At 46.2% G+C, this 20,022-nt stretch overlaps 7 protein-coding genes across 8 annotated transcripts, besides 1 other annotated feature; all 7 read left to right on the top strand.

Moving 5' to 3' along the window:
* Nucleotides 1-449: 449 nt before the first annotated feature.
* Nucleotides 450-1,964, top strand: TSTA_117740 (monooxygenase, putative; the record flags this gene model as incomplete). The annotated part of the gene is made up of 2 exons (XM_002481947.1): nt 450-966; nt 1,046-1,964. The coding sequence occupies 2 exons, from the start codon at nt 450-452 to the stop codon at nt 1,870-1,872; spliced, it is 1,344 nt and encodes a 447-aa protein (XP_002481992.1). The 3' UTR covers nt 1,873-1,964.
* A 741-nt stretch (nt 1,965-2,705) lies between these two features.
* Nucleotides 2,706-5,034, top strand: TSTA_117730 (benzoate 4-monooxygenase cytochrome P450, putative). 2 transcript variants are annotated; one of them, XM_002481945.1, is made up of 6 exons: nt 2,706-3,101; nt 3,173-3,538; nt 3,589-3,815; nt 3,876-4,314; nt 4,376-4,465; nt 4,577-5,034. In XM_002481945.1, the coding sequence occupies exons 1-6, from the start codon at nt 2,796-2,798 to the stop codon at nt 4,691-4,693; spliced, it is 1,545 nt and encodes a 514-aa protein (XP_002481990.1). In that variant the 5' UTR covers nt 2,706-2,795; the 3' UTR covers nt 4,694-5,034. The 2 variants fall into 2 exon arrangements, with proteins under 2 accessions (XP_002481990.1, XP_002481991.1); XM_002481946.1 differs by having other exon boundaries at nt 3,101-3,538.
* Nucleotides 5,035-6,232: 1,198 nt separating this feature from the next.
* Nucleotides 6,233-7,651, top strand: TSTA_117720 (uncharacterized protein). Its single transcript, XM_002481944.1, has 4 exons — nt 6,233-6,400; nt 6,474-6,739; nt 6,857-6,898; nt 6,961-7,651. The coding sequence occupies exons 1-4, from the start codon at nt 6,333-6,335 to the stop codon at nt 7,383-7,385; spliced, it is 801 nt and encodes a 266-aa protein (XP_002481989.1). The 5' UTR covers nt 6,233-6,332; the 3' UTR covers nt 7,386-7,651.
* A 1,316-nt stretch (nt 7,652-8,967) lies between these two features.
* Nucleotides 8,968-9,879, top strand: TSTA_117710 (WW domain protein; the record flags this gene model as incomplete). Its single annotated transcript, XM_002481943.1, has 3 exons — nt 8,968-9,373; nt 9,425-9,510; nt 9,570-9,879. 3 exons carry the CDS (start codon nt 8,968-8,970, stop codon nt 9,735-9,737), a joined length of 660 nt encoding a protein of 219 aa, XP_002481988.1. The 3' UTR covers nt 9,738-9,879.
* A 2,205-nt stretch (nt 9,880-12,084) lies between these two features.
* TSTA_117700 (isopenicillin N-CoA epimerase, putative) lies at nt 12,085-13,536 on the top strand. Its single transcript, XM_002481942.1, has 3 exons — nt 12,085-12,188; nt 12,246-12,357; nt 12,408-13,536. Exons 2-3 carry the CDS (start codon nt 12,297-12,299, stop codon nt 13,496-13,498), a joined length of 1,152 nt encoding a protein of 383 aa, XP_002481987.1. The 5' UTR covers nt 12,085-12,188; nt 12,246-12,296; the 3' UTR covers nt 13,499-13,536.
* Nucleotides 13,537-14,794: 1,258 nt separating this feature from the next.
* On the top strand, nt 14,795-15,958 carry TSTA_117690 (uncharacterized protein; the record flags this gene model as incomplete). Its single annotated transcript, XM_002481941.1, has 2 exons — nt 14,795-15,363; nt 15,430-15,958. The coding sequence occupies 2 exons, from the start codon at nt 14,795-14,797 to the stop codon at nt 15,956-15,958; spliced, it is 1,098 nt and encodes a 365-aa protein (XP_002481986.1).
* A 1,482-nt stretch (nt 15,959-17,440) lies between these two features.
* TSTA_117680 (chromatin assembly factor 1 subunit A, putative) lies at nt 17,441-19,511 on the top strand (the record flags this gene model as incomplete). The annotated part of the gene is made up of 4 exons (XM_002481940.1): nt 17,441-18,085; nt 18,138-18,966; nt 19,031-19,349; nt 19,412-19,511. The coding sequence occupies 4 exons, from the start codon at nt 17,441-17,443 to the stop codon at nt 19,509-19,511; spliced, it is 1,893 nt and encodes a 630-aa protein (XP_002481985.1).
* Nucleotides 17,907-18,081: a sequence feature (CT-rich).
* Nucleotides 19,512-20,022: the final 511 nt, after the last annotated feature.

Genomic DNA, 20,022 nt, shown 5'->3' with positions numbered 1-20,022 from the left:
TACCTATCGAGACACGCATACACAATACACGCGCACTCGTACACACCAAAACCCCAAGCTAACAAAAGGTTAAACTTTGGGTCCTTCCGAGCCTAAACAATTCTGGCTTAGAGCCCGAGATTTGGGGGCGTAAAAAGATCCGGGTCCTGAATGCAGCACCCGGCTTAATCATACATTCCGGACAGACATGCCATCCTATTTGTTCAATGAGTACTTGGCTCCGTTAAACGACCCGGAGGGCGGTTATCCTAGGCTAACAGTAGAAGCCGTCTCAACAAAAGAGCTAAGAATGGAAGACAGCCAATCTAATTCGCTCATATTTGTTCTTTAGATAGGTAGTTCGAAATTTCAATTTCGTTTCCTGAGAAAAAAGTTTCAAAGCGTTAACTTGCTTCTTTCTTGATATCTTTGTTCAAAAAAGATACAGCAAGATAATCCCACTACTCAACATGCCTGGTAGCCTAATAGATACCCGACAACAGCCGTTGAGCGTAGGGATAGTTGGCGGTGGTATCATCGGCGTCATCTTAGCAGCAGGCCTCGTCCGGCGCGGCATTGATGTCAAAGTATTTGAGCAAGCACGCGGCTTCCGTGAGATCGGGGCTGGAATGGCCTTCACAGCCAATGCAGTACGATGTATGGAAATGCTTGACCCGGCAATCGTCTGGGCCCTAAGATCCAGCGGTGCAGTCCCCATCTCAATCGGAGATCATCAAGCAGAAGCGCGCGATTATCTTCGATGGGTGGATGGATACCATGAGTCCTCGAAAAGGCTATACCAGTTAGATGCAGGGATTAGGGGCTTTGAGGCCTGCAGACGTGACCAATTCTTGGAAGCGTTAGTTAAGGTTCTCCCTGAAGGCATTGTTGAGTGTCAAAAGCGATTACAGAAAATTCACGAAAAGAATGAGACTGAAAAAGTGACCTTGGAATTTGCCGACGGTACATTTGCTCACGTTGATTGTGGTTAGTATCCGTCCTTCTCATATTCTATAGATGAAGTTGGAAATCAATGCCGCTGACCCAAAGATTAATGCTTTGAAAGTTATTGGCGCCGATGGGATTCGATCTCGTGTTCGTCAACATCTCTTCGGAGAGGATTCTCCCTATTCCCATCCCCACTACAGTCACAAATTTGCCTTCCGGGGTCTTATCACCATGGAAAACGCCATTTCCGCTCTTGGAGAAGACAAGGCACGCACACTTAATATGCACGTGGGACCAAACGCTCATCTGATCCATTATCCGGTCGCGAACGAAACCATGGTCAACATCGCCGCCTTTGTATCCGATCCCGAAGAATGGCCTGATAAGTTGAGTTTGGTGGGCCCAGCAACAAGGGAAGAGGCAATGGGGTACTTTGCCAATTGGAATCCCGGCCTCCGCGCCGTGCTTGGCTTCATGCCAGAAAATATTGACCGATGGGCAATGTTCGACACGTACGACTACCCCGCTCCTTTCTTTAGTCGGGGGAAAATCTGTCTCGTTGGCGATGCGGCCCATGCTGCTGTCCCGCATCATGGAGCAGGGGCTTGCATTGGTATAGAAGATGCCCTCTGTGCGACAGTTTTGCTGGCCGAAGTCTTTGTTTCAACTCGTGGAAAAAGTTCCATTGTTCGCAATCGAGCTATAGCTGCGGCGTTCGGATCTTTTAATGCCGTTCGGCGGGTTCGAGCTCAATGGTTTGTAGACAGTAGCCGGAGGGTATGTGATTTATACCAGCAACCTGAATGGGCAGACCCCCAGAAACGGATAAAGGCGGAGAACTGTTTCGAGGAGATTAAAGATCGGTCCCACAAAATATGGCACTTTGACTACAATTCAATGCTACAAGAGGCAATTGAGAAATATCGGCACAATATGGGATCTTGATAACATGGTCGCTCCAGTTCCTACCTAGCTTGTTGCTAAGTAAATCAAGGTTCATGGTTCATATAGCAAAATTAATTATCTAATTTTAAACCACAGTTTTGATAGTGCATTGCTGAACATCAACTTTCCCTCGCAAGCCCATGAGAAGAATAGCAGTGGCATTCACCAGTGTCCGCAATATCACATTAAAAACAAGTTTCAGCTTCCAACAAATTATATCGGCTGATGAATAGCCACATTCAGTTTCTATAATATAATCTCAGTTGGCTACGCAAGTAATTCGTTAAAGTCTCTAAAGCTTTTAGCCACCTACCTTACCAGCATATTATTCCTCTCTACAAACATCGCAACTCTGTAGCACTTTCTAGATTAGACAATCAAGCAAGATTATTGTATCTATACTTGGAGAGTGGTGCGTAATCAACTCCATCAAGGTCGTGCATACAGACATAAACGCAGGTGTGTTGCATTTATGCAGGCTCAATCCATGCAGTGGTACGTGGGTAGATGTAGTTCGGGGCCTTTCGAATAATTCCGACCTTTATTCAGAACCCTGTAAATTTGGAGAAACGACCGTCAGGAGACCCAGAATCTTCATACGTATTGATAGTCTCACATACAAATCTATTTTAACCTGCTTAGCCGAACTCGGAATAGTATTTGATGTGCACTAAAGTAGATGGAACGGCCCGGCTACAGTTGGCGCGGGTCCGAGCGTCCAATAAAGTTTATTCCATTGCTCCGATCCGGACGGCGATCATCTTATCTCCGAGCCGCCCTTGGCCGAGCTTCCCTTAGAGTAAAAATGCTGGGTGTTGGAGCTCTGTTGATCCAACATCTAAACTTGTTCTCAATATATTCTGTGCGTGTGAATTGGCTAGCAAACAAAAAAAGAAACGAAGAAAATTCGAATTTGAACAACCATGGCTTACGGTTCTCAACTTACTTTGCTTTCGGGCGGCCAGTCCATAATCATTCTCCTTATCGTCAGCTTTTTAGCGTGGCGTTTTCGGGTCTGGTTCCGGCTGCGCCACATTCCTGGGCCGTTGGGGGCCAGTTTGACTAACTTTGTTCGGATGTCATGGGTCTTCACAAAGAAAGCCCATCTAATTCATCAGGAACTACACCAGAAATATGGCGATGTGGTTCGATTTGGCCCTAACATGGTCTCTATTAGTGACCCAGCCTCTATCCATATAATTTATCCCATGAGAAAGGGACTTGTAAAGGTGGGATTGATGGATCTTCCAAAATACATCACTGTCCTTCATACTGACCTTACCCCTGTTTCTGGGAGTAGAATGACTTCTATGTTCCATTACGGCCCTACACCAGGAATAGAGGCGCCATTCCAAATGTCTTTACGGCATTGGATGAGGATCTGCATATGAAGCTCAAGTATCCTGTGGCATCTCTCTTCTCACTCTCAAACGTATCGAAATTTGAGGTACTCGTTGATGAAGTCCTTTCCGTGATAGACGAACAGCTAGATCGTCGATTCGCCAGTCATGGCGAGATATTTGACTTGACTGAATGGCTGCAATTTTTTGCTTTTGATGTTATGGGAACAATGACTTTTTCAAAACGATACGGCTTCTTAGAAGAAGGAAAGGACGTTGGTGGGATGCTGAATGCCATTGGTCAATTCATGAAGCAAGCTGCTCCGGTAAGACTACCCCTCTCGCTAGCAGAGGCCGGGACTGACATTTGCTGGAGGTGATGCAAAACCCGTGGTTGGATAGGGTGTTATATAAGAACCGGATTGCCGATTCCCTCAAACGAACTCCAGGGAGCGATATCATGAAGTTTGTCGTTGCGGCTATCAACGAGCGACAGAAGTCGGCCAGTGAGGACGAGGACTTCACTAAGGCACGAAAGGGAAAGAACGATTTCTTGGACGAATACATCATAACACAGAAAAAAGATTCAAACATACCTCCTTGGTTGTGAAATTCCAAAAATCGAGTAGTACAGAGTAAGATTAATGCTAACTGTCATTGTAGGTTCGTCACCGCCTGGACCATCTCAAACGTCCTAGCTGGCTCGGACTCTGTTGGGACAGTCATGAAGACTACCATGTACAATCTTCTGACAAATCCTCGGACTCTCGAAAAATTGCATGCCGAGCTCGTCGCCGCTAACGTCTCACGTCCCCGTCCACGTTGGAGTGAGGTTCATAACCTGCCGTACCTAGATGCCGTTGTACAGGAAGCTCTCCGAGTCCACCCTCCCTTCGCGCTGCCATTTGAACGAATTGTCCCAGAAGGGGGGTTGCACATTTCTGGTCAATATATTCCAGCGAATACAGTTATTGGAGCAAGTCCATACGTTGTAAATCGCCATAAACCCACATATGGTGATGATGCCGAACTCTGGCGGCCAGAGAGGTGGTTGGAGGGCGGTCCAGAGGTGCGAAAGAAACGGGACGACGGCTTACTTACTGTAAGTTTACTTTTGATTTTTCTTTAGAGTACTACTGCTAACTAGATCTTCACTGGATTAGTTTGGGGCAGGACGGCGGATATGTCTGGGTAAACATATTGGAATTTTTGAGGTCAAGAAACTCATACCGTTCCTCGTCTTGAATTACGATGTAAGTTTTGCTAACTTACTTTCTGCATCATATTATCGAGTTTCTGATAACTTTACTATTTTACCTCTTCTCCAAGGGAAAACAGTGATTTCGGGACTAACATCCTAATAGATAAGTATCGTCAAACCCGAAACCTTCTTGGCTGAAAATGAATGGTTCTTTCGACAGTCCAATCTTCTTGCTCAAATTCGGAGAAGACCCCTCGAGTCGGTCGAACCCAACGTTTAAAGTTTAATAGCACATACGTTGAACAGTGACAACGGGGGATAAGCGCCTATATAAATAGTTGTCTCGACACGAGTTTGAACAGCAGCAATCCTGTCTATATGGAATGCCGCTAACCAATTTCCAAACAACTCTTTTATTACTACATAACTTCTCCAATCTATTGCGGTCCATTGAGGCAGTAGGTGAGGTCCCTTGACAGAATTCTTGTCGCCGATTCAAAGGTTGGATACCCGTCAGTTCACAAATTCAATGTTACCATCCCATAACAAGGACAACCCCAGCATCATTATATAGAATGAAGATTTAGCTCTCGAATGCCATTAATATGTATTCTGTTTTCATTCCTTCCTCATCACTACCTATATAGTTAACTGGTTGCCGCTTTCATATTCATCAGGCTTTCCAGCAATAGTATTGTACAGTAGAGCCTAGCCATGAAGCCTTCTATCCGTTGTAGCCAGGTTCTATTAAAGTACTCTATGAGAATAAAACTAGAAAGAGCAGTCTAATTTACGTTTGCAGTCTTTCCATCGATTAAAGCTTAAGGCCGAATTTTAATTGAGAAGCAGTCAGGTTTGCTGTGGATATGAAGAGAAAAGTCCATGAGTAACCTTTAAGAAAGTTAGAAAGTTGGCTGTACTTTGCGAATTTTTAGCTTGAATTCCCAACTTCAGATCCCAGAGTCTAGATTTGCACTTACTATGCCTGGGTAATGTGAGCCCTGCATCAAATTTCTTCGAGTATAGATGGGTAAATATTCTTCAATGAATCTTCTGGCCATGTCTTGTCAAAAGCAAGCAAATATCATATCCTACAGAGTCACGTGATCTAAGTAACCCTAAGACTGGAAAGAGTAAGGCCAAAATCGAGTTATCGAAGAGAAGAAAGGGATAAACGGAGGATCGGAAGTATCGGCTCATTTAAGCGAGATCGCATTATCTATCATTCAATATTGACGCTGCTGATGGGTTTACATTCCAATAATCCTATCCTTTGCAGCATTTCCACCTGGTAAAGCTCCGCAGACACCCCTAACAGCATGCCTGGATACGTAGCAGACGACAAAAGCGAAAGCGAAGATGATAATAGCTCTTTAAAGAGGTTTAGTATGGTTAATTTGACCTATTAAATCACAATCTCAGAGAAATATCGGTTGACGCTTGAATGATTTAGTTACATAAAACTATCATAGGTAATAATACTTATTGTATTGAACCTTGTCAGGTTGAACGCCACTGCAGGGCCCAGTACTGGCATAGAAAATCCCTCAAATGTAAAAAGCTTATCAAAAAGCTTAATTCTCACTAGTAGATTTATTTCTTTGTTATCTGTAGCTTGTCATGATGCAATCTTTGAGAGTTGATTGTGGAACAATATAAAGATGCTCGGAGTTAGAGACAGCTGCCTAACGCCGAAGCTCGGATTTACATAGAACAACCTACAAACAGGTTTACGTAGTAGTGGCACAATGTGCTACGCAATAGAACCATAAAGTGTTGTTGCTTTCAGATAAGACTAGAGTCATCCCTTTTTTTTATCAGGAATAAATTCAGCAACATTTGGTCGGTCGTAGTATTTCAGAACTAGCTTCTAACCAGTCTTGCAATAACTGCTACTCAGACAGCGGTTCAGCTTCGCAATGAACTTACCCGCAAGCATTCCAGTACGGACATTTATATCCGGTTGCCATATTCTTCATCGTCACCAGTAAAGTGTCCTTGTTGCTTAAAGGCCGTGTCAGGGGTTCGAGTGAGCCCAACTAATTCGTTGTTGCTGGCAGTGTGCTTGATGCTTATGGCCATCTATCGGTCAGAAATCCGGAACGTAGCGACACATTTTTCATGTCTCGCGATCTAGCGCCAGGTCTTATTTCATCATCTGTGGACTTGGTTGAATACTTTGTGCACGATGCGTCTCCAGTGAATCCCGCCAGTCCGGCGGGATATATCGAGCGATTTATCCACAGTGAAATCTATCAAAAATACCCCGAAGTCCAGAGTGTTGTCCACAGCCATGCGTCGACAGTACTCCCTTATACCATAACAGGTTGGTCCCGACCAGATTGATCCTGGGAGGAGAAAATCTCTTCCCAGGGCACACTCATCTCACTTCACTCCGCTGCTTACGTTTTCTGTGAGATACAAGTACTAATTGTAACACCAGGTGTGAATTTGAGACCATGTGTACACATGAGCGGTTTTCTAGGTATGACAGAAAATGCAGTAATGATGCTTACATTGCATCGGATGCTGAACCATCAAGCGCAGGCGCATCAGTCCCCAACTTCGACGTTGCTAAGTTCTACAAAGAGGATGACAAATGTGATCTCTTGATTCGAAACAAGGATTTAGGAGCCCATCTTGCGGAATGCTTTTCCGCTCCAGAAAGCGACAGTGAATCGACACGGTCTGTGGTTCTAATGCGTGGCCACGGCTTCACCGCAGTCGGGGGTAGCATTCCAGAAAGTGTCTATCGTGCTATTTACACAGTCGAGAATGCGAAGATTCAGACCGTAAGTATGACGCTCAGCGCTGCGGCAGCAAAAGGGGATGGACCGCATAGTGGCATCTACTTTCTTCCAGAGCACGAAATACGGGGCACGAAGGAACTCACCCAACGGTCAGTGATGAGATCATGGAAACTATGGGTGCGGGAGGTTGAGACGGGTGGTCTGTATACAAACCTTGCTTAGGTTGGTTTTTGTTGCCTTGTCACTTTAGTAGTACAACAGGAGAGACATCTTCTATCTTTCAATCCTTCATGTCAACGGGACGAGAGCATAAGGCTGCAGTGGTTTGTCACTGGTATCAAGGTACAAATGGGCTGAAACCAACGCGGATCGGATATAGCCTCGAAAATGGCGGGAATCTTCGATATTTACTCTATGTTTTAGCGGATAGTAACGGTATCATTGATCTTTGACCATGTTGTGTTTTGAATGATAGCTACCTAGTTAATCAAATAATTTGTCGCGCCCCTTGCCGACTCTAAAACAAACGTGCTAATCCAACAGTTCCTAGTTGTAAAGCGGTAATATTCTGATCGATAGTGCTTTCATACAGCTTACTCTGGGCTATTGTCAGTGTATAAGGGCCGGATAATACAAGACATGATGTGTCTAAACCAATCTAAGTATGATTCCACCGGGTTGGCGTGATGAACTGGCTGCGCAAAAATGCACACATTCCCCTCCCAGGTATGATTTCACTCTCCATATCGGAGTCAGCGTTGGTAAAATTCAAAGCATGTGATGGAGACTGGGGACAATGACATTTAGTTGGCAGAGTATCTGTTCGAAGTGGAACGGCTACATGGATTCCTTGCGTACATGTTAGGCGACCCCGACGAACCAGGATGTCCAACTACCGTCGTGCTAGACTTTTAGGTTACTGAACTTGTCAAAGGCGCCACGTTGGAATTCAACGCGCAATTTACTGTGCAAGATGGAATCACTGACAGTGATAAGGTGGAGGAGACACGCACAGAGCTGTTTGTTATTTGAGCGGGTCTTTTGGGAAAGGGGTGGAGCGGGTCATGGAGGAGATGACATGAATGCTAGACAGGAGCCGGTATAGGAAGCAGTCACCGGTCAACCGTGTTCGGGCGATTGTAGAAGTGTATCAAGGGGGTCTAACGATTCGCGAACGATCGACTAGGGTGATGGAAAAGTGCGGCTGAGGCAGCATGGAGAAGTTTGGTGTAAACCGGAACTGTGGCTGTGTCAAATAACATGAAGTATTGTTATTGTTGCTAATGTTGCCGCTAGTTATCTCGCATTGCAGCAGAGAGTGTTGTCGCAAAGAAATAAGTGATGCATGTTTTTACCTCAGCTATGCTCAAGACTTGCACATTTCGTTCCTAGTAACTTAAAAGCACATGAGGTAGTTAGAACCTCTGAAAGCATTGGAGGTCAAGGATTGAGAGCTTCGTTGAGCTGATAGTTGACGCTGTGATGTTGTTGAATGATTGAATCAGGGGTTAGCCAATTTGACTTTCTAATCCACGCTATCTGCCAGTGGCACCTCATTGAGCAACTAATCTGCAACACTGAGTCGCCCCTGACAACTATACCGTTTTTCGATTGGTGGGGTTGAGGGGCTTAGCTGTCACCATCTCAGATCATAGGATGAGCTATTAAATGATCAATTCGCTTTGGATTCTCTGTAAATATGGAACTTCCCTTTTACTGAAACCTTTACATTCAAATCGTGCTTGTCGTGTAATTATTATTTTCTTCCAATTAGCCCACTCCCATATCATTAACAAGACCCAAAATGGAGTTTGTCCAAAACGTCGTCGAGAGCTTCTCCTCCGGCGGTGGTCGCCGAGAAGAAGTCGTCGAAGAGCGACAGGAATACTATTCCAGCGGCCCCGGCGGCCCTGGTGGTCCCCCTCCGGTCCCTCGTCCTTGGGTTGCGCGCTGGGCCGAGCAAGAACGGGCTTGGTTCTACATCAACGAAGAGACCGGTGAAAGACGTTGGGAAGCGCCTTACGGTGGTGGTAACGGTGGAGGATATTACGGGGAGGGTCAACGCGGATATGAACAGAGTACCTATGTGCAGGAAGATACTTATGTGCGGGAAGAGCCTCGCAAAGATCATACCTTCGCTTACGGTGCCGCGGGTGTGGCGGCCGGTGTTCTCGGAGGAGCTGTTCTAGGTTATGAAGGAGAGAAGATCCGTGAGTCTGACACAGCCGCTTGTTACTTAGCGGAATACTGACAACAAGTAGACAACGCCTGGGACAGAGAAGAGGATCGTATTGAAGAGCGTGTTGAAGACTTTCCTGAAAATGCGGCTGAATGGACCGGCGAAAAGGTAAGTCGCCATACAATCTGGAAGTGGAATTACCTATTCTAATAAGCCTTGTACCACAGGTCGGAGAAGTCGAATATGAAGCCGATAGAATCAAGAACGACGTGGAGGACTTCCCTGAAAACGCTGCCGAATGGGTCGGAGACAAAGTGGGACGTGTTGAGCGATTCGGTGATGAGGTCGATTATGCCTATGATGAAGGCAAAGCCGAAGGCAGGGATGGATGGTGATGAGCTGAGCGGATTGAATCCTTCATGTATGAATCCGGTTCATATTTGGATACTGAATATCAACAATGGAACCACAGCCTCGGCATTAAGAAGCGGTATATGAAATTGTAGGATTCATGCAGTGCCTAGGTACATCCTTCGTTTTCGTCGGTCGCACACCGTCTAGGTATATAGGATATAGGACCTCATTCACTGTGCAACCATAATCTCGTATTTAGCCTCACTCTCTATCAGATGTAGGGTATAATTCATTCCAATCTTAAGGAAGTCGATGCTTTGTTTCTCAGACACGTGTCACGGTGGAATATCGTAAGTTGTTCTGGAAAGGTATCACCTCGTGGTTACACTGCTCTATGATGTTAGATGCCATATAATGTCCCCCAAAGTGAATGAATCATCGGAATTGTTCCACTCCCCTCCTTCAACACCAAGATATCCTCGGGATTCAAATCAGTCCACGTTCTTCCTATGGCCCAAAAACCAGAGGCTGCAGTGTCATCTTGGTGCGATAGTTATGAGAGGAGAATACAAACCTGGTCCATTCTGAGATAACTGAGTCGTATATCAAGGATTCACGTGTTGGTAAGTACCCCTCTTCAACGGCCTCGGTAACCATACCTTGCCAATGTCTGATTCCAGGAGGGTAGTAAATCCACAGAAATCACTCTCCATGCCACCCAAAAACGAAACTTCTCTTTCCGGTCTACCGGTTAACCATAAACAATCTGCAAAGGTGCAGGAAGTGCTGGAAGCTGCGTCGTCGGGTTCCGTCAATAACTCCAGGGATATAGCAGTCATATCAGTCGTGTGCGTGATAGGGTGCTTTATCATGATCGCTATTCTGGTTGTTTGGTCTCGGAGACGACGGTTCAGACGCAACGGCAACGTGGCGGAGTATAATCCGCAACGAGAGGAAGGCGTGGAGGTTCTTCATGGTCAGTTCGTCTTGTAAGTAGGAAGCTGAGGGGCTTTGGTCGGTGACATTGAAATCGAGTGGGATCATCAAAATATATTCTTTGAAGTTCATGGTGGCATTTCCTGAAATTTAGGTTGAATCATGACCTTTACAATAGTCATTAATCACGAAATAAACCAGCTATTCTTCTGAGCCCGGAGAAATTTTACGCATTTGTTGATGCCTCGGCTTAGATAAGAATGAAGGTTGGCCAATCAATGCCAAAACTTGCCGAAAGGGGATTTTTAGCCAATCACTTTCCAAAAATCTGAAATCTTACAGAAAGGTGGGTCGGTTAGGCGGATCTTACCGGCTTGGCACTTAGCGCCAACAGATTCAGAGCCAAAGAGTCCTGTGAACGTGAGTGGGACGTGTAAATGTATGTATTGTGTATGTCTATCTCAGGAAAGAAAACTCGGACATAGATGTCCGTACAAAACATAGTGCAGATGTGTGTGCACTAATTTAGCTTGCAATCGCTGTAGCGAGGGAAAGTCGTAGGCCAATGAGAGCCAAGTTGTGGGCTTTACTACTAGTATGCTGCATATTCCATATCAGGCCTAGCCGTAATATACGGTTGACAAGTCCAGTTCTGCATGCCACTACCTACTATCCTGCGATTGTGGATGAAATCCAAAATGCTTATTTTCATGAAGAAATCCTTTAAAAGAGCTCATAAAGATGGCACAGAACATAAGTCCCAGGGACGGAACGGCTATCACCGTCACAATACTCTAGGTCTCGCGTTGCAGCAAGGGAACGGGTGTTCGCCGTAGCCTGCGATACTGATTACCGTGTTCTAATACCACATAGCACCACGTCAAATTTTCTTGCCCCAGATTATCTGGATAAGATAACGATTCATCGGTGCAAGATCGCAGCAAAGAGCTAAGAGGCGTGGAGGTTGAGGCAGGTACGGACCACAGGCATCGACTGTGTATGTCGACCAGGCCGACGCCGCCATACTGAGATTGTGAATCTAGCACCGAGTCAATCGGAGCACCATGGGAGAGTTGTAGCTGACTTGGAGTGATTTTCTTCGTTTTACTTTGACTTGTGTCGCGACTGTTTCAACGCAGTAACTCGATCCGTGCCTGCTCAGATGGGATAGTCCCAAGTGACGTCAGAAGCTTTTCCAGTTGATTTAACACAGGTTATGAATTTTCCGGACCATATCAGAGGTCGCGAATCTATATAACGGACGATAGCTACTCAACGTCGAGCAGCACTGCGTACTCTGCTAAAGGGGTATTTTGGGGATGAAAAGGGGAGTTGATTGTTCCCCCGCATCGGCTGCAGATGCCGCGGTAATTCGGCCTACTGGACCTTTTCTCCAACCCACTAACTACAACTCACACTGTTGACAGCTTCATAGCATCAATTATGATCTAATTATTGGGAACGTGTTCATTGTCTCCTTACAATTTCAATTCACCAATCGTGTCGATGCTACTTGGACAAGGTTAACATCATTGCTATAGCTGATAGAGCTCTATGTAAGTACATTGTTCCGCATCGCACTCCAGTTCCTCAAACTAACTCAACGTTAAAAGTCACCTACAAAAGCTTCACCCGAGGAAATCTGACGCGTTGCTGATTCATAGATGTGGTCGTCACATCCTTTACACGGCGTCAAAGTCGTTGAGCTAGCTGGACTAGCACCTGGTGCGCCACTCTTCACATTACGTTTATATCATGAGCTTACTATATTGTAGGCCCCTTCGCCGGCCTCCTCCTAGCCGACTACGGCGCTTCGGTGCTTCGTGTTGATCGGCCACCCAACACATCAGTTGCACCAGCTGGCGACCATCTCACACGTCACAAATCTTCCATCTGTATGGATTTGAAGGACGCACGCTCTCGGGAACTCTTACTTTCAATACTTTTACGAGCTGATGTTCTCATTGATCCCTTTCGGCCAGGTGTGCTCGAGCGACTCGGTCTCTCACCGACTGAGGTTCTGCTCAAGCATAATCCACGTCTTATCATTGCTCGCATGACTGGCTTCCGGCGCGCGGGAAAGTACAAGGATATGGCAGGACACGATATAAACTACCTCGCGGTGTCTGGAGTTCTCTCTATGCTTGGGCGGAGTGGTGAACCTCCATTGGCACCTGGAAACTTGCTAGGAGACTTTGCTGGTGGCGGCGCCATGTGTTTTCTCGGTATTTTGCTAGCACTCATCTCCCGATCAGCAACGGGTAAAGGGCAAGTGGTTGAAGCAAACATGGTAGATGGGGCGGCATATCTGGCTACAATGCCGAGATTAGCAAGAAAGACACCTGTATGGAGTGAGCCTAGGGGACAGAATCTGTTAGATGGCGGGTGTCCCTATTATGACACGTACGAAACGAAAGACAAAGGGAAATATTTCGCTGTTGGGGCACTTGAGCCGCACTTTTATGCGGCACTCTTGAAAGGATTGGGGTTCGCCAAAAATGATGTTCCCGCGAGTGAAGATAGAGACAATTGGCCTGCTATCAGGCAGATTTTTACAAAGCGATTCAAGGAAAAGACTAGGGCAGAATGGGAAGCAATCTTTGACGGCACCGATGCCTGTGCCACTCCCGTACTGGAACAAAGCGAACTGGAAGAAAATGGGTATCAGCAGAGACTCCCTGTTGCCCTGGTCAGTACGCCTGGCAAGACTTTCAAAGCGGATGAAGCAGGTTGGGAAGGCGGGGGACTGCTCCCCGGCGATGGTGGTGAGATGCGATTGAAGGAATGGTTTGGTTGGACCAAGGGCAAGGAATACCTGGAGCAAGACGGGATTCTGGGTTCAATCAAAGCGTTGTCTAAGCTATAATCCGGAGATTTTAACTGCCACGTATTCATGTGTCCATCATAAGTTATATTTTTGTATACGTACGATATAAGACCTGGTTCCATATAAGAGAGAATCTTGGAAAACGGATGGTTTGGTAACATCGACATGTTCCAGGCTAATTGTAACGGTACTGTGGCGCAGGTTGACCAATGCTTACTCTGTAAATTACGCGAAAGCGATTGGTTGCAATTTGAAGCCTTTTTATTCCCGAGTTTTTATATGACCACCAATCAGAGCTGCGAACTGCGCATAATAATGAATCATCGATGAAGCAGAGTGGAGTCAGGACGACGTCACAGCGTATTGTTTCTTTCGGGCCGATACATGGCTCGGTATAATACGCGTATTCGCAAGGTTTGACTCGGATTTATGCAAATAGATTACCTTATTGTCTCTTCTTATGATCACAATTGACGACAGAAAAGGGTATCAGTTGAAAACTCTTGTCTTACTTGATACATGGACAGGCAGTGGCTTGGCGGTTGTTCTGACCTTTTAATTGGACGGCTCGCCTGATCTGGCTGTATTGTTACCTAATTGGCTCGATCAATGACCAACCGGTTGCGAATCAGGCACGAAGTAGCATTAGCCCTAAAAGGGACTGAGCTTGGAGATGTGATCAAGCAGAGCTTGCTGGATACACGTGCTCTCTACAGGCGTATCATTGCTGCGTGTACTCCGTACACTGTAATACGGTATGCTTCGTATCGGACAAAAAACTTGACCACATTTCAGCTTCAGCTGGTCAGGCAATGACAGATTCGAAATAGAAAAGCGAGAATAGGTTTCCGTTTATCATCTTCGCTTGTTAATAAATCCTCTCTTATAAGCGTTCTACTGTTGATTTACGTAGTATACATTCCAGTAGCAAAGATACGCGAGTTGCTTTGGGGTAGTTACATCAAGTCAGCCGCCCCTGACTAATTCGCCATCTCTTGTGGGAGCGCTCAATCGATAACGTTATTATTATCTAAGGCCGGCTGAGAGTCATTTATATTATTTTAACTGACTCTTCGGCCTTTGCTCTCTCAATAATTTGATATCTTCCTGCCTACACATCATACGAGTCTCCACTACATTAAGCAGACCGACCGGTCGTGCCTTGACTCGTCCTCAATTACCAAGAAGGAAACCATTGGGTTGACCCGCAGAACCTAATCGAACAAGAAAATCCCACGACTCTGCCATTATTTTGAATTTTTCCTAGTTCCTCGCTCAGCACACCGAGGAGAAGGGAACATACCACAGAAAATAGGCAAAAGGGATCTGAAGAAAATGGCGGCCAGAGTGCAAATGCAACAGGGCAATAACCCGACAGATTATCGCATGTACCAGGTCCCATCGCGCAGACCCGTCGGGGCAACTCACCACGCCGGTCTGCAATTTCAGCAGCCGCCTGAGACTCCGTCTCCTCAACAACGAGTTGCCCCGAACTTCGACCACCTGCAATCCCACTCACGCACCCGAACAACTTCATCGACCGTTCTTCCGTACGTCGGTAATTCTCAGCATATTCGCCACCAACATCAACAACATCATATCTTCCACCGTCAGCCACATCAACGCGCGCAACCTGCCTCTACAGCGGGGCCGGTCCCCACACGCAGTTCCTCAAGCGCTACAACCTCGACTTCATCGACTAGCGGCAATCATCAACGGCTTACTCACACAATGTCTACCATGTCCTCGTCCGATATCCATCGCAGCAGCTCTTCGCGGTCGACAACCGCTCCGCTGAGCTATGTTGCTCTCATGAGGCGGCAAAAGGGCACCGTATGGTGCGACCGCGCCCAACCCGAAGATCCGCGTCTACAAGCCCAGAAACGAGCTGCGAAACAACGAGCGTATCTGGAGCTCCATGGTCACTCAGGACGTTCAAGTACTTTTACAAGTGGAAAGATTCGTCATAGCGGCAAAGCGGCTCCCGGTTACTCGCCTTCGACTCTGGTTGGTGCCATTGTGCCTCCTCGATTGAGTGCAAATGAGATTGGCGACGACGAGGAAGATGATCGTTCTAGCGAGGGAGCTCCCTACCACCGTCGTACTGGGAGCGCCCGAAGTTCTTTAGGAAGCATGCATCGTTATCCTAGTGGTTATCAGCGTCCACAAGGCAAAACGCCTCCAAACGAACAGGCAAATATTCCCGAAGTTGTTGAAAATAGCGCATCGGCGGCTCACCCGGATAAGGCTCAAATACCCCAGGACACCATCAACACCAATTCCTCCTCGTCATCACAAATGGACCTCCCCACCGAAGACCATGAAGGCGAAAATGATTTTGGAAGCCTGGGTGAGATGGGTGCTCCAGCAGCCGCCAATATTACCATGAACAAAGCAAAGAAGGCCGATGATCTCCGACGTCGTGGTAGTGTCGATGACCGCACCACAAGTCTGACGGGCGTGAGATTATTCGTCGCCAACCCGGACGCAGATGATTAGAGAGTTGTTTTTCCTCGTCTCATTGTTCTTTCTTTTTGCCTTCCGAAAATGTTCAATCGGATACCCTTTTGATATAATTCTTCTTTCTTGATTTTGTGCTGGTTACAACACTTTTGAATCTGCGTTTTTCTTCTTATCTGGTCTGCTTCTGATTTAGGCGGATCCTGCATGGCCGGTTGGCGACAATTGTCTTGATATATATCGGTGTTTCTGTGGTCGTTGAATTATCCTTTACTTTTTGTACTCATTTTGTCTTTGCTAACTTTAACGATCTATACTTAATAATAATAATGATCATTTACACGGATGATGTCTGCGCTGTCGTGCACAACCTGAGCACATCCTAACAAGCTGGTCCTCCACTTTTATACTGAGGATAGGTACTTCCACAGTTGCACCACTGGCTGCGCAGGTGCCATATTTCCATTCACTACATTCGCAATGCCTGGCTTTTCCTTTACGTCTCACACTGCCCATTGATGACCGGCTTTGATTCAGAGATGTGTCGATACGAAGCTTCATATAGGCTGGATATGTGCCTCACATGAACGGGATCATTTCGAGACTTGCGGTGTGGTTGCCATGGCTTTGGGTGAAGAAGATCAACCAAAGTAATTAGCCAATACATCCTGAGTGATACCGGAATTTGGTCACCCAAGAGATAATAGAAATCAACTCTGAAGGCAGAAACGAAGAAGGCTACGGAGAGTTCTCGTGAATATGGGGAGATGGAAGTCGTTTGTACCTGGTTCAATCCCCCAGATTCAGCAGCCATCTTGACCAAGGCACAATAATGCGACATGGTGGAGCGAGAAACTGTCTTTTGGATCATTATACATTTCAGAAATGGGAGCTGATCAAAGTGGCCTCGTGGCAATGTGAGAGGTGTTCTAGACTTGATTTTGAGATGATGGTTTGTGTGAGTAGTCAGGGCTATCCCATGGCTACATGCAGTTTTGTGTGTTTATTGACAGAAGTTGATCACTCAAAGGATTCTTATGGCTATACCGGATTCTATTTTTGATCCTTTGCATCTAGAATCCAATTTCATAACTATCTGACTTTCTCCTGATGTCAAAATGAGGGTTAGGGCTAAGCTCTGATCAGGCGCCAAGACCATACTCACGTGACCTAATTAACATCGACACGCGTGAACAGCGTGAGATCGCGTATGATTAATTAGTTCAGTTTACTATTAACAGAGGAACAACCAGGAGGTAAGAGGCCAACAACAATCGCCTCACATTTTCAAACTCGACCTCTTTCTTTACCGCAGTCATTTCTCATTGATCCCTCATAATTTATTGTACAAATTTACCTCTCGACACGATTCCTCATGTACCTTCCTCATCCTCATCCATTACACGTCTATTAGAAACCCATGAACAACTTGCTTCACCTCACCAGAGAGTAACTTATTCTCTCATATCCACCTCTCACTCTTCTTGAATTGCGATCAACGAGCATATAATGGAAATTACAATGGACTTACAGCACCCTCTCAACCAGCACCTACCAATGTCATCGCCGACGAGTCCTCAGAACCGCAAGCGCACCTTCAACGAAGTGGAAGGAGGACACAACATATTGAATCCAGATACTATCAAGCCACAAAGACATGGCGATGATGAGCAGGAAAATCAAAATCCGTTGCAATACGTCAACGCAATCGATATCGACAAGGTCCCACTAACTGCAGCCAACATGACTGAGACTCAGGCTACTCAGATTCCTGCCAATGCGCCTAATCCACCATCGAATGGTACCTTTACTTTAACGACTCCAACTGTTCCCTCGACCCCCCCGCAACCCCAACAACATGCAACTACCTCTAGCAACACAGCGAACTTCGTCAACAAAAAATTGAAACTTTCCCCAGGTTCTAAGGAAGCCAAACGAAAAGAGAAGGAAGAGCGGGATCGCCTACGAGCCGAAGAAAAGGCTAAAAAGGAAGCAGAGAAGAAGGCCAAAGAGGAAGAGCGCAAGAAAAAGGAGGCTGAAAAGGAAGAGGAGCGAAAAAAGCGGGAGACAGAACGAGAAGAGAAAAAAAAGCAAAAGGAGGAGGAAAGGCAGGCAAAAGAAGAAGGGAAACGAAAGAAAGAGGAGGAGAGGGAAAAGAAGGAAAGAGTAAGTTGTTCATTCCCATCAGCTGATCAATATTTCATCTGACATGTTGAAGTCCCAAATGAGACTCAAGGCTTTCTTCTCGAAGCCGTCCGGTACTGCTGCAGAGCGCACAAGTCTAGTACCTTCTTCTCCTCGCAAGGATACTATGCAGGAATATATGATCGTCGAGTCAGCCGTCAAATCTCATAATCCACCACAGTCCGATTATCGCAAAGAATTCCCCGTTTTCTTCCTTCAAAGCCATACTCACCTTTCTCCACCACACCAGTTCCAGCGTGATAGCGAGGCTTTGGCTCATATTCAACAGAAATTGGACGGTTACCTGAAGGAACCTACAGCGCTTCCTGCGTATCGCGGATCGGAATTATTTAATATGATCCCATACCGACGCCGAAAGGGCTTGAACGTCGTGTCGGTAAAGTCATTATTGGCCAAGGCTCAGGACATGGACCTTACTCCCTCAACCACCGCCCTGAGAGATGAGCTGAAGAAAGTGACAATGAAAAGTCTTAAATTCGGAGAAGACGTCCGGCCTCCGTACTACGGTACATTCACCAGACCGTTGTCTAAAGCTCAAGCTCGTAAAGTCTCTCGTGCTCCGTATTCTCGTGTCCTCCCAGAGGTCAATTATGATTACGACTCTGAGGTTGAGTGGGAGGAGCCTGAGGAGGGCGAAGACCTAGATTCAGAAGGAGAAGAAGATGCAAGCGATGACGGCGATGATGACATGGATGGATTCCTTGACGATGAAGATGAGCAACTCGATAGCAGAAGACGTCTCATTGTCGGTGACCAGGAACCTGTTTGTACCGGTGTCAGATGGGAAGATGGTGGAAATGCTGATCCTGACATGGAGGTTTATCGCATTGAGGCATTATCAGGTATGTATCGTCGTGTGCCCAGGAGTGAGTACTGCATATATCCTTTCTAACATCATATGCACAGAAACCATCCGCTTCCCTATCAACCCCTTTTCTACGGCTTACTGGCCAAAGCCAAAGGTAGTGGAGCACGTAGCACCAAAAGTGTCGTCATCCCTGCCACCTGTGCGAGCCACCCTGCACGCCTATGCAATCAATCCATCAACATCAACATACACACCATCTCCACTTGCACCACCAACTGTTCCTTCCGCAACTCTAGACAATTCAACCACGTCGAAGGCGAAGAAACCTTTCCCTCCTGAACATATAGAGGAATTCAAGCAGACGGTTGAGGGCTGTGACCTGACTAAGGCTGGATTGATCGAGGTGCTTAAGAAGCGGTAAGTATTTTATCCGGTGTTTTCAACTGTATGCACCGGCTAATTGCTGTTCTACCATCAAGGTTTCCTAAAGTATCCAAGGACACACTCAAAGACACCGTCAATGCCGTTGCTGTCCGAGTTGGCCAGAAAGAAGCAGACAAGAAATGGACTTGCAAATGATACTCTTCTTCTCGGTAGATGAAGTGGATCTTGCAAACATATTCCATTGAAGCTTTTGACCCATAAGACACATTCTCTACTAGTTAGACAGACTAGTGGTACAGACGATTGTGGCCATCCTCGACCATCTCCGATTGGTGCGCGACCAGGGTCACTGACAGGGTTAAACATCTTTATAGTTCCTTGTTCGGTTGTGGCTGGTTCCTGAAACGTGGCAAGCCCGCCAATCCCGCAACGTTCTAGGCATACCGGTCATCTATTTGATCGATCGATACGACTGCCACCTGTGGATAAGGATTGACACGTCGACATCTACTGTCATACTATAAGAGATGGATCCAGATGGAACTGGGGCAGGCCAGCCTACCACTTAAGATCTTTCAAGCAATCCGTATGAGACACAAGACATTATGACATGGTGATACGCATCGGGGACAGTCCGAGATTTTGTCAATCATAATTGAACTATATACATAATGGGGAGGATGATGTTGGACCATTCTCGTCGATC

Source organism: Talaromyces stipitatus, genomic scaffold, assembly GCF_000003125.1.
Source record: "Talaromyces stipitatus ATCC 10500 scf_1105507295555 genomic scaffold, whole genome shotgun sequence".
NCBI classification, from domain to species: domain Eukaryota; kingdom Fungi; phylum Ascomycota; class Eurotiomycetes; order Eurotiales; family Trichocomaceae; genus Talaromyces; species Talaromyces stipitatus.
The sequence above is the reverse complement of the archived record's forward strand: the minus strand, read 5'-3'. Positions and strand labels throughout refer to the sequence as shown.

What these genes read in the sequence shown, in the direction of transcription:
- TSTA_117720 (XM_002481944.1), top strand. Translation starts at nt 6,333, where the DNA reads ATGAACTTACCCGCAAGCATTCCAGTACGGACATTTATATCCGGTTGC. An exon ending in CATATTCTTCATCGTCACCA is followed by an intron (nt 6,401 to 6,473) that starts GTAAAGTGTCCT and finishes TGTTGCTGGCAG; the next exon opens with TGTGCTTGATGCTTATGGCC. An exon ending in ACACATGAGCGGTTTTCTAG is followed by an intron (nt 6,899 to 6,960) that starts GTATGACAGAAA and finishes CATCAAGCGCAG; the next exon opens with GCGCATCAGTCCCCAACTTC.
- TSTA_117700 (XM_002481942.1), top strand. Translation starts at nt 12,297, where the DNA reads ATGTGGTCGTCACATCCTTTACACGGCGTCAAAGTCGTTGAGCTAGCT. An exon ending in GCTAGCTGGACTAGCACCTG is followed by an intron (nt 12,358 to 12,407) that starts GTGCGCCACTCT and finishes ACTATATTGTAG; the next exon opens with GCCCCTTCGCCGGCCTCCTC.
- TSTA_117730 (XM_002481945.1), top strand. Translation starts at nt 2,796, where the DNA reads ATGGCTTACGGTTCTCAACTTACTTTGCTTTCGGGCGGCCAGTCCATA. An exon ending in TCATGAAGCAAGCTGCTCCG is followed by an intron (nt 3,539 to 3,588) that starts GTAAGACTACCC and finishes CATTTGCTGGAG; the next exon opens with GTGATGCAAAACCCGTGGTT. An exon ending in GATTCAAACATACCTCCTTG is followed by an intron (nt 3,816 to 3,875) that starts GTTGTGAAATTC and finishes CTGTCATTGTAG; the next exon opens with GTTCGTCACCGCCTGGACCA.